Raw genomic sequence first — 12,543 nt, forward strand, 5'->3', positions numbered from 1 at the left:
TAAAAACCAAATACTTTCTTATTTTCCTAAATGAATGACCAAAGGTTTGTTATCCATCCTGGCTGGAATAAAAGAGCTCTCAATTCATTAATTCTCAGGACAGTTTCCAAATAGATTACTCTGAAAAGTTCATTGTTCCCATAAAATAACTGTTTAAGTCACCCAGGAGACTACAGACTGCCAGTTTCTTTTGCCCCAAAACAGCTGTTTCTTAGAAATGAAGAGTCACAATTGTTTTTCAAGTTGATAAGATTAAATTGTATTGGTAACTATGAAATCAACTTAAGTTTATATAAACCTACAATTTCCATAGGATATGTTTCAGAAGATATAATGCTTGTAATCACATTCACTTGAGAACTTTATAATACCTACCCAGATATTTGGAAGCAAATCACCTATACATAGTCTTTGAGGCATTGAAAGCTGATTAAATTGTAGGTTACCATTTGTATTTCTGTAGCCCTTATAAATACTATATTCATTTTGTTATATAATTGGGCATTTTTGAAAGTTGAGAATTTTATTGGTTCAAATTTATTTAGTTAATGTTGCATGTTATTATTAGTCAGATTTTTCTCACCCACCTAATTTGCATTATGTTCATTTTATTCCTCATTTTTCTTTTTTTAGGACCCAATGTTGTCTTCCAGTTGTGAAAGCACCCCAGAGACCCACTATCCAAGTTTGACTCTAGCGTGGAGGCAGGGCAGGCAGCCCTGATCAAATATCTCCTACACAATTCGTTTACTTCGTTTGAATGTTAGAGCCACTTGTGATTATTTCTTTGTGTTTCTAATTTACAGTTAAAATTTACTTGTAACAAGTTCAAGGATAGTGGGTCTTTGTGTGGCTTTCCCTGCTGTTCACTCTGGCATCCTTTAGCATTTTTCTTCTTTTTTTATTTGACAATTGTAGGTCATTAGCATGCATATTCAGTTTGCCCTTACATGGTGGGAGTACAAACACACAAAGACCCACTATTTGCACAAACTGTTCTCTCTAGTTTAGAATGGGCTGCCATGCTTTTCTAATGTTATTGCAAAATGTATATTCATTACAGAATTCAGATGATGTTTGCTTATGTTCTGCTGTTATATTTGATCTAATCCTAATCACAAGAGCTCATAATTGACTCAGTCTGTGATTTGCCCTCAAATATGCTATTTTATCACTTTCTAATGTGCCACTATGAGTACCAATTGTTAGGTTTAAGACTGGGAACCGGAAGTAGCCTTTTCTATATTTTTTCTGTGTAATCTGAATGGGAGCAATAACATTTGGGGGAACTTTCCTTACCTCACAGCAGAGGAAAGTGATGTACTCCGAGTGTGTGCAGAGTGGGATATGTTTAGTCTGTCTCAACTGCCCAAAAATGAGCATGACTTTGGAAGTTCCTTTAGGATATTATGTGCTATAGGCTACAGATCCTGTGTTCCAGCAGTTAGTTCTTACTGCTTTATTGATTACCTAAACATGGACCATTTTCAGGAATGGAAAGCTCCCATCATTAACTGAGGGATAGGAAACCTTCCCTAGCTTAGAGCACTTACATCTATAATATATTTAGAGTCAGAATTCATGCTATTCATAGTCAGATGATTGTATTCCCTCATATATAAAATGAAACTGTTGGCATTCATAATATATTTAGTAAAAACCATAAGGACTCCTAGGAGAGTTTATAGCAGACCATAAACAGGCATGCAGGCTCTAGCCAAGGACTCATAGTAGGGAGGGTGCAGGAGACCTGGTATTCCTCCATGTCCACAAAGCTTCTTTGAGGCTGGAAGATTGATGTTACATCCACACTTTCCTGGCTAATATTATTCTTCACCCACATTGGCTACTTTGCCATAGGATTGTACTTTTTTCCTTGGATGGAAAGCACTTTAAACATGACAGATATTACTATAAACTAATATATGTGCGAGCACTTAGCTGAAAGGAGTTTTAATAGTATTAAACTGTATTTGAAAATCAATAAGAAGTTTATGCAATTTAAAATGTTTACAAGCTGCAGTGCAATCTGTTGTTTGTGAAATGTCTGAGTATTATCAGGATAAGTGTACATACAATCACAGAGTCTTACTTCCTCACAGAGTTCTTTAAGAAAAGTGGAATATGCTTTTTACCTCTCATTTTACTTTAAAGGCATACTTTGTGCAATATTTATGTTAATGTGCCTATATATTATGAATAAATTATTACACTCATATGTTGCCTAAATCATGACTTGAGAAAGAACCAACAGTTTAGTTACAACTTTACAAAGTTCAAATGTCTATATTGAAAACATTTCACACTCTTGGGGTGTTGGGAGATATGTAGTGTGCTCCCTAGGGTGGGGATTTCTATTAGAGTTCTTAGGCCACCTCCATTTTTAGCATTTGGCATCATCATGATATTTTATAAGACATTTATAGGAAAGCAATAATACTATTTTACAGATGGAATAACAGAATTGCCTGCAGTCGCTAAGAGAGACAGTGCAAAGACTGATGCCTGTTTCAAAATTGACTTCCATAGTATATAGATTACCTTATCTTGCTTTTTATCTCCTCAGCATTCTGCTTTTACACCCTTGAGTTGAGTTCAGTGTGAGGACTGCTACTTTGTATACTGAGGTTAGAAATCAGAGCACTGTTAATTAGCCACATTATTTCATATAGCATTTTTTTTCTTTGTAACTTTTATTTGGGACTTAGCTACTATACTAATAAATTATTTTTAAAGTATTTTTATAGATCAAATCACTTTTACACTGATAAAAGTATATTATTAGAAATGTCATTCAAGTTGAGATTAGTATGGATAATCAATCTGAAAACAATGTGTTCATCAGATACCTATGGATTAAGTCACACACTGGCCCAATATTCAAGCTAAATGTCAGTCTAGAAAATAAAGTTACTATGTTAACTGAAATACTACTCTGTGGAGTATGTCATCGTATATTTGATAGAAAGCTGGTAAGGAACCTCACATATAAATCTATGTGCATGCAATCATTGCAATACCTCATTCAGCCATATATTTGTTCCCTTTTAATTCACTATAAGGCAACTTTCTATGCTTAGAAAGAGCTTATTAGAAACATGTAATTTTAAAATTTAAATAAATTTGAACCTTGTAGGAAATAATGAATTAAAAATACCTGTTTAAGATTGCAGTATGTGGTAGGTATTTCTAATGCATGCAGTTGAACTTGATGGAATTTCCAACAATGAAAAAAAATCTGTTTGAAGCCCAAACTAATTTTAGAAAATTTGAAAACTAAAAGTCAACCTTATCAATTATATAGTTTCTCTGAAACTTTGAGTCATTTTGAAATAATACAAGTATTTAGAACCATAACTGCTATTTTACTTTTTTAAATACAAAAAGTATTCAAAAATACTGGTAGTTCAAAAGAAAGAAACTGGGGAAGGGAAATGCAGAGAAAGAAATGCCAACTCCAGTCCAAAATTTTATTTGCCAAGTTTTCTTAGAATGAGTTTTACCGGGTTCTGAATTCTTGTAAATAAAATCTCTAATGGGAATACTGAGAGCTTCGCCTAAGTGGCATTATTGGATGCTGCTGTGATGCTACTGTGCCGTCATAAGTTATTCAGTTGTTGCAAAGTGATGTATTTGCCTTAAATTTTGATTTTTTTGTGTGTCTTGAAAACTATAGTGTTAAAGGTATTGAGATCGTGCAAATGCTGGGCACGCTTGGCATGAAATAATCTGTTTTTATTTTTACAAAGTGTAATATAACTATGCAAGTGTGTTTATTAAAAGGACACAAACTATATTACTTGTATTGTGTATTTCTTTTGAAGTTTTAATTGTTCAGATATAAGTGTGGTTAAATGTCTTTGGAATTTCCCTTTTTTCTTAATGTACCCTCTGGACACATCCCAGTGGTCAAGATTTAGGAGATCTGAAATGATCATACTTGTCTCATGAGCAAAGTAGTGTCATATTTTACTATACTGTTGCTTATAGAAGTAAAGGAAGTATCATCTAGGATAATAGGCATATTATTTACAGGTTTTCCTACAATTATTTTCCTTAAAATACTAGAGGAAACTCACGAGTTAATGCTTATTGCAACAAATTAGTACAAAATGAGAGTCCAGTAGAAGAACCTGTAGTGACGCGTGAGGCCTTCAAAATCAAAGTATTACATTTAATCAAGTTGGCGTGTTTATAAGTTGGTGAAAAGAAAAATATGGATTAAATACAACACCATAAACAACCCCATATCCTTTCCCCTGGAGTGTTATCTAGCTAACATGTACTGAGGATTTATTTTCATGAGGTCAAGCAGAACCCTGGGTGGAGGTAATACCAAAATGCGAGTGAGAGCACCCTAGCCTCAGACACCACATGGCTCTGTGATGGGATAAGGTCATAAGCAGATAATTAAACTGTTGGGAACAGTGGTAGACTTTTCCATCAAGGAAAGCAGAGAAGGAATACCTACTTCATCCATAGATTGGTGAGATAGAGAAGACTGCAAGACCCATAAAATCAGTAGGGAGTAAGCCAGATTGGAGGTGGGTGGTGGGGAGCATGGTTGGACCTAGGTAGGGGCTTATAAACAGTTGTGCATTGCTAGAGTGGAACTACGAAGGCAGCCATGAAAGTGGATGTTTGAGAGACAGATGGACCAATGGCTCAGAGACTCAGAACCTTTACAAAACTACTGGATGCTGGTTTAAATGGTCTGAAGATTAGCCTGAACGTGGAACCTTTTCCAGGCTTGTCAGCCTGGAAATGAGTCTGGTATGTAGTGAGGGTGGAGAAAACGTGTCAAAGTTCTAAGGGAAAATTGGCAGAAGTTGGGTATTGGTGAACTGTGAGGGAATGCGGAAGTGTCAGTTATTCCCAGATTTGTGTCATGAGTAACAGAGGAAAGAACCAGAATTGGAGGAAGAGGTTGAATTTTTTTTATTACAAAGCACCTATAGGACGTCTAGATCAAATTGCCCAGCCAGTTAGAAAGGTAGACTGAAGATGCACAGCAGAAGAAACATCAGCTGGTGGAACGCTGTACCTTGCATGCTGGCAGCTCTCAGAACACCAGAAGTAGTTGAGACAGGGGAGATCAGATCTGTGAGATCCCCGGTTAAGGGCTGAGTAGTGAGAGGAACCATGAAGATGGGAAGCAGGTTTTATGAGAACAGACTGCTGTGCTAATGTTGCCACTGTTCAAAAAATGATTCTGCCTGTGCAGCCATTACTGGTGCCAGTAAAAAGAGTAGTGCTCTTCACTGAGGATTCACAAGTTAGATACTGTTCTAAGACCCTCAGATGAAGCAGCCCATCTTATTTTATTTATTTATTTTTGGTCATTTTGAGAACAGGGTCTCCCTGTAGCTCCAGCTGACCTGGAATTTGCTATGTAGACCAGGCTGACCTCGAACTCCAAGATGCTTCTGCCTCTGCCTCCCAAGTACTAGGATTAAAGCATGAACCACCACGGCAGGCTATGCCCATTTTCTTTTTATAGATATGAAAATTTAAAAAGGGTAAGTAATGTATCCAGAGTCACAATGAGTGGTGGAGTTGGTTTAGTGGTCTAGTTTCTGGGTACATGCTGTCAACTGTCTATCTTAGTGTGCTAATGTTTTTACCCTTTTTATAGTGGTGAGGTCTGACAGTACACCATTGCTCATACTGGTGAAAAGGGAAACATTAGAGACTGAACAGTGGTTTCTCTATGTAAAATATGCACAGAGAAGAGGCAAAGACGGACTAAAACAGCAAGAATCTACAGCAATAGTGCCCAGAAGGATAAGGCTGCACATAATCACTTATAACAGTTTATTCATACCCCTACTTAAATTATCCAATTCAGTGTTTTTTTTAATATATTTACAATGGTGCAGCCATTGCTACAATCAATTATAGAACATTTTCTCCCCTCAGAAAAAACTATACTCTTAAGCTGTCACTCCCCATCTCCCTGTAAACACACATACATGCATGCACACACGTATGCAGCATGTATGTATGCAAACACACAATCCCTAGCCCTCAGAAACCACTAATCCCCTTTCTGTCCCCATATGTTTGCCTGTTCTGGACATTCCATATATAAGATGTGTGGGGTTTGTGATTGGCTTATTTCACATAACAACTGGGTTGTAATATGTATCAATACATTGTTCCTTTTTATGACCAACTTAGTATTTTGTTGTATGGATATACCATGCTTTCTGTTCCTTTAGTAAATACCAAAGAACATGATTGCCAGGTCGTAGGTCCCAAAGTGGTTGTACTGTTTTTTTATTGCCACCAGCAATTCATGGGCACTCCCACATTCCATGTCTTTGTCAGCATTAGGTGTTGTTTTGTCTTCTGGCCAGTCTGATGGTCTGTGGTAGTCTCCTGTTGTTTCAGTCTGCATCTCCCTGGAGTCACAGGACATACAGCATCTTTTCAGATATGTATTTGCCATCTGTGTTTCTCCTTTGGTGAGCTGTTAAAGTCTATGGCTTCTTTAAATCTGATTTTTTTTTCTTACTGTTGAGTTATTTGTATACTTTGAGTCCTATATCAGATGTGGTTTTAACAAGTATTTTCTCCCAGTCTGTGCCTTGTCTCTTCATTCTCTTGGTCCTATCTTTCATAAAGCAGAGAAATTTTAATTTAGTGAAGTCCTGCTTATCAATTCTTTCTTTAATGAATTATGCTTTTTGAGTCATATTTTAAGTCATCACCTAACCAGGTTCACATAGATTTTTTCCTCTTAATATCTTCCAGGAGTTTTATGTCTTATGATTCACATTAGGGACCTGAGAGTATGACCATGTTTAGTTCATTTTAGTTCATTTTAATGGCGATCTGTATCTAGATTCTTTTTTATGCATGTAGATGTCCACATATTCCAGCACCACCTGTTGGAAAGACTGCCTTTTCTCTATTATGTTGCCTTTGCTCTTTTGGCAAAGATCTGTTGACTGTTTTTGCCTGAGTCAGTTTCTAGGTTTTCTCTTGTGTCCCACTGGTCTGCATATTTGTTCTTTTGGTCTTACTACACTGTCTCAAGTTATTATAGCTCGATGGTAAGTCTTGAAGTTCAAGAGCATCTCTCCAACTTTTTTCTCCTTCAGTATTGTGGTGGCTGGTGTCTTTTGCATCTCCATATAAACTTCAGAATTAATTTTTGAATCATTTTTTAAACTTTGTCTTAAACAAGAACAAGAAATCATGAAAGTTGTTCTTAAGAGAGATACTTCATGCTATTGTCAAAAGGCAAAAAGCAGGGACTGGAGAGATGGCTCATCAGTTAAGAGCACTGGCTGCTCTTCCAGAGGACCAGGGTTTGGTTCCTAGCATCCATTTGGTGGCTCTCTATCGTCTATAACTCCAGTTACAGGGAATCCAGTGCCCTCTCTGGCCTCTGGGGGCATATCATGACACAGGTGCATGTGCATACATGCAGGAAAAACACTATACACGGAAAATAAAAATAAAGAAATAGAGCTGGGTATGGTGGCACACACCATTAGTCCCAGCACTTGGGAGGCAGAGGCAGGTGGATCTTTGTGAGTTTGAGGTCAGCCTGGTCTACATAGCAAGTTCCAGGACAGCTAGGGCTACAGGGCGACTCTGTCTACCCTACCTCAAAAAAAGAAAAAACAAAAAAAAAAGAACATGCAGCAGTAATTTCATATTCCATACGTTAAGCAACATTCAGAATAAATAAATAAATAAAATTTTAAGGTAAAAACCACATCAGCGTTTCAAAGAAAATGATAAAGTGAATATAATGGAAAAATAATAGCAGACCTGCTCTGAGTCCTGATTCTGCCCTCTGAGCCCTAGCCTTGTCTGTAGTAGAGGAAAAAGAAAGCCATGTTGCAAATGTGACCTGGACATTTATGAAGCACCATATGACACCTGAGAAGTTCTAGAAATCATAGCTGACATGTCATAAGCATTCTCTGTGCAGCACACAGTGAACCAAGCATTCCGAGTTATCTGGATGGCAGATTGGAGCTCAAGTTCCAACCTGATTCTGGAATTCATGTTTCTGATCACCTGCCTCATCTGCTTTTCCTTAACCAGGGACTGCTGTTCTTCCAAACCAAAAAAGGAGGACAGTCATCAATTAATTCTGAAATAGAGGTCAAAGAGGGCAATGGAAAGAAACAGCCTTGGATGCATCCAGGCTGGCCAAGTTACATTTCAAGGCCTGGGAAGAACCTGCCACTGAGATCCCAGTGTCGCCAGTGGTTATCTGTCAGCCACCATGAAATCGGAGTCGGGAGGTGCCAAAGAACGAGTATATCCTAAACTCAGCAGTGTGGGGTAGCCTCCAGTTACGTAGTCATAGGCAAGCTGAAAATATGAGCTGTATGAACATACTATGCTGGGAGCAGGGGGGTTAGAGAAGTGTAGGCTGCTCAGTGACACCAAGAAAAAACATTTATGAAACCCTTATTGTGCTAGCACAGTGCTCTGTAACTGAACTGATACAAAGTGCTGCCGTATATGGAACAGTAGATTTGAAATTGGATATTAGCTACAAGCTTCCAATGTGTGACAGAGTAGATGGCTGTGTATAAAGGACCAATTATGTCACTAAGACACAGAAGTCTAAAGGAAAGAAAAGGTCTTGCTAACTTTGTTTGCAGTGCCTGGGACTGTTTGACATTCAGAATATTTATCCTAAGACTTTTTCCCTCCAAAATTCAGTTCAGGGTCAGACCAGGTTGGACATCTAGTCTATACCTGTTACAGTGAGTGCAGTGTAAGCACCACTAAATGACACTGCCTGTCCTTTCCTTGTAAGAAGGATTGAGATACATAGGTTTAGTAGCTCTGAAGTCAACCACCAAGATTCAGATTCTCCATCCATTTAGTCAAGAATGTTCAAAGTTGCATAGGTTAATCAGAGAACTATCACATATTGGTAACAGCACTTTTTTTTTTAAGACAGGGTCTCACTTCATAGCCTTGGCTGGCCTGAAATTCATTTTGTAGACCAGGCTGGGCTTCTATAGAACTCACAGAAATTTGCCTGCCTCTTCCTCCAGAAAGGGGATTACAGGCATGTGCCACCATGCCTGGCAGATAACAGCTATTTTATATTAAGAGTTCTGATATTTGGGGAGATAGCTTGTGAATAAATTGCTTGTCACACAAGCATGAGGACTAGGGTTAGGACCCCAACACCTACCTAAGCTGGGCAGGCATGGCAGCTCACCTATAATCTGAACACTTGAAAGGCAGAGACAGGGATCCCCAGGGCAAGCTGGCTGGCTAGGCTAGCCAAATATGTGAGCTCCAAGTTTCGCAAGACACCTCGCCTCAGTAAACCTAGTGGAGACCAAGCAAGGAAGATACCCAACATCAACCTTTAGCCTCCACACACACACAAACATGTGCATCCACACTCCGTGAACATGCATGTGTGTATACACACACACCAAAAGACTCATACACGTGCAAAGAAAAGGCATTCTTTATCAAATTAGCACTTGGGAGGAGAGGCAGAAGGATAAAGAGTTCAAGGCCAGCCCAGACAATACAGCTAGATTCTGTCTCAAAAAAAAAAAAAAAAAATCAGTTTTGCAGGGAGAAGTTTACAGTTGAACAAGCTGGTCACAGCTTCATATGGGATCCTATACTTTTCTCTCTACTTCTGGATTTGTTTCTTTTCATAATAAAAAGTCAAAAAGCAGCCCGGCGTGGTGGCACACGCCTTTAATCCCAGCACTCGAAGGCAGAGGCAGGCAGATCTCTGTGAGTTCAAGGCCAGCCTTGTCTACATAGTGAGAGTTCCAGGACAGCTGGGGCTACAGGGGGACTCTGTCTCAAAAAAAGATAAAAAAAAAAAAAAATCCAAAATAAAACAAAACCCAACCTGTGCCCCAGCATGATACAGCTTTGCTTCTTTTTCATTCCACCCCCTTCCTCCCGTTCATGATAACACACATTCCGACTGGGCACCGTAGGGCTTCAGGGCTGTGACATTAAGACACCAGGAGTCGGGCTGGAGAGATGGCTCAGCGGTTAAGAGCACTGGCTGCTCTTGCAGAGGATCCAGGTTCAATTCCCAGCACCAAGAATTATTTATATTTCCAAGAATATAGTTATCTGTGATTTTTGTGGTGGAAACCTATTACCTGGTGCATTGTTTGTACTTAATAAATAAGTAGATTTTAAAAAAACTGTTCTTTTACAAAATAAAATAATTTTCTAGAGCCCTGATAAAAACATCAGTATAAAGGCAGCCTTCAGAAAATGCACACAATCTAGTCATCTGGATTTACCGTTGAAATCTTGTCTTTTCACTGAGCTTAAACACGGTGCAACTGAAAATCATTCTGTGCTGCTCTGGCCTGCTCAGCTGAGAGCACAGAGAACAGCATTGTCCACTGGCCTTGCTCTCAGAATGGGCACAACTTTTCTGGTACTTATGACCTAATCTAAACAAACACTGTCCGTATTCATCAGCACAGACTGTCTTTTTGTCCTGCACCTTTTGGGATCTTCCCAGATCTTTCCCCTCCCCTTTCTTAAGCGCCTCTCTTTTACTTCTTGTTCTTTGCACAGTAATTGAGAACAGTGGTTCTCAGCCATGACAGTGGGACAGAGTTTTCATAACCATGACTCATCTTTTGTCTCCCAGTCTTTTCATCTTCCCACAGTGGGACGCTTTTGTGACCCAACCTCTAGTTATTCCTCTGGAAACTTTGATTTGTTATTTTTCTTCTTAGTTGACTCTTCCTGTCTCTCAGTAGCTACAGGAGGTTGTCATCAATTTCTCTGACATGTAGCTCAGCTGTCCATCTTCCTGTCACATTTTATCCTTGCAAAAAAAAAAAAAAAACCTACTGGGGTGTCAGGTACTGGGGTATAACAGATTATAAAACAGACAAAAATCCTGCCTCCAGCTGTCGAGTGGGATAAAGCAAACAAATGAGGTTGGTAAAGTCTATAGTATCTTAGAAAAATAAAGCAGGGAAGGGGAAAGATTCTGAAGAAATGAATCAAAGGGATTTGATTTTGAATAGGATACTCAAAAAAACTCCAAATCATCGGTAATGTGGGAGCAAAGACTTAAGGGGCATGAAGGATATCTGGAGAGAAGACCATTCTAGGAGGCGGGACAGCACATACCAAAGAACAGTGTGGTGGCCAGTGGGCCTTGAACAGAGGGAACAGCCAGAGTACTCAGTGAGAACAGGTAGTCAAGGGGAGGAAAGGGATGTATAGGTTCTTTGGGACTGTTTTGTAATAACTTTGGCTTTTGCATGGAGCAACAGAAAGTTTTTGGAGGGTTTTTTAAAAAGGAGTGACATGATCTGAGGTTTTCAGTGGGGTTACTCTGCCAGGTTAAAGTAAGGAGAAGGGACCAGAAGCCAGAGGTATGCTAGGAACACTGCTCAGTGATCCCAGCACAAAATGATGATGGCTTGGATCCGGATGGTAATGATGGATGTGGTGTGAACTGGTCAAGTTGTGAGTGTATTTTGAAGTTAGAGCCAATGAATAGGTTGACTATGGAGGGTAAAAAGAAAAGTCAGGGGGCTAGAGAATGGGTCAGTGCTTAAGAGCACTGGCTGCTCTTGCAGAGGACCTGGGTTCGAGTCTCTGCACCCATATGGCTAACAACCGTCCATAATTCCAGTTCCAGGAGATCCAGTGCCCTCTTCTGACCTCCACGGGCATTGCATGACATGGGTGCACTTATATACATTCAGGCTATACACATAAAAATAATAATTTTTTTTTAAAGTCTGAAGGATGTCTCCAAAGATTCTGAAGCATGAAGCATTCTACATTAGCAGCCTGGATTGCTGAGGGGAAAGATGCAGAGAAGCCCCAGGAAGGTTGAGCAAGGCAGGTAGAAGGATATGAGGAGAGGTGTTGACCTAGAAACCTGGGGCAGAGGATTCTAAAGAGGAAGGGGGACAAGGGTGTGGCTCAAGGGCAGAACTCTGGTCTGGCTATACCAGGCCCTGGATAGATCCTAAGCACTTCAAAAACAATTGAGAGAGGGAGTATCACAAGTGTTAGTGATAAAATGAGCATCTGCTACTAAAGGAGAAAATACTTGGGACATCAGGAGGTGTCTTTAAACAAAAACATTTGGGGACAGAGAGATGGCACAGCAGGTAAAGGCACTGATAACTCAAGCCTAGAGACCTGAGTTCCAAAGGAGAGAACCAACTCCTCAAAGTTTTCATCCAGCCTACACACACATGCACACACACACACACACACGCACACACACACACACACACACACACACGCGTGCGCGCGCGTGCGCAATGCACATATATGCATACAATCAAACGGTTCTTTTAAAAATTGGAGGGCTGGCAAGATGGCTTATCGATAAAGCTGATCCAGATGCGCGCGCGTGCACAATGCACATATATGCATACAATCAAACGGTTTTTTTAAAAATTGGAGGGCTGGCAAGATGGCTTATCGATAAAGCTGATCCAGAACCCACATAATGATAGGAGTGAACCGACCGCAGAGTTGTCCTGACCTCCACATGCATGCCATCACACACGTTCGCCCACACAC

At 39.5% G+C, this 12,543-nt stretch overlaps 1 protein-coding gene across 3 annotated transcripts in view; it reads left to right on the plus strand.

Annotated features, from left to right (window-relative positions):
• The window catches only part of Itsn2 (intersectin 2), a 144,172-nt gene that overhangs the window by 106,590 nt on the left and 25,039 nt on the right, over nucleotides 1-12,543 (plus strand). Inside the window, exon 30 of one of the 3 annotated variants that reach the window (XM_029553850.1) lies at nucleotides 634-3,706. The exons of the other annotated variants lie outside the window; for them this stretch is intronic. Coding sequence (XP_029409710.1) covers nucleotides 634-635 — 2 coding nt within the window. The 3' untranslated portion in view covers nucleotides 636-3,706. Of the gene's footprint in view, nucleotides 1-633; nucleotides 3,707-12,543 lie in introns of those variants that run through there. 3 annotated transcript variants of the gene reach the window in all.

Source organism: Nannospalax galili, unplaced genomic scaffold (genome assembly GCF_000622305.1).
Source record: "Nannospalax galili isolate Female #2095 unplaced genomic scaffold, S.galili_v1.0 scaffold1191, whole genome shotgun sequence".
NCBI lineage: Eukaryota > Metazoa > Chordata > Mammalia > Rodentia > Spalacidae > Nannospalax > Nannospalax galili.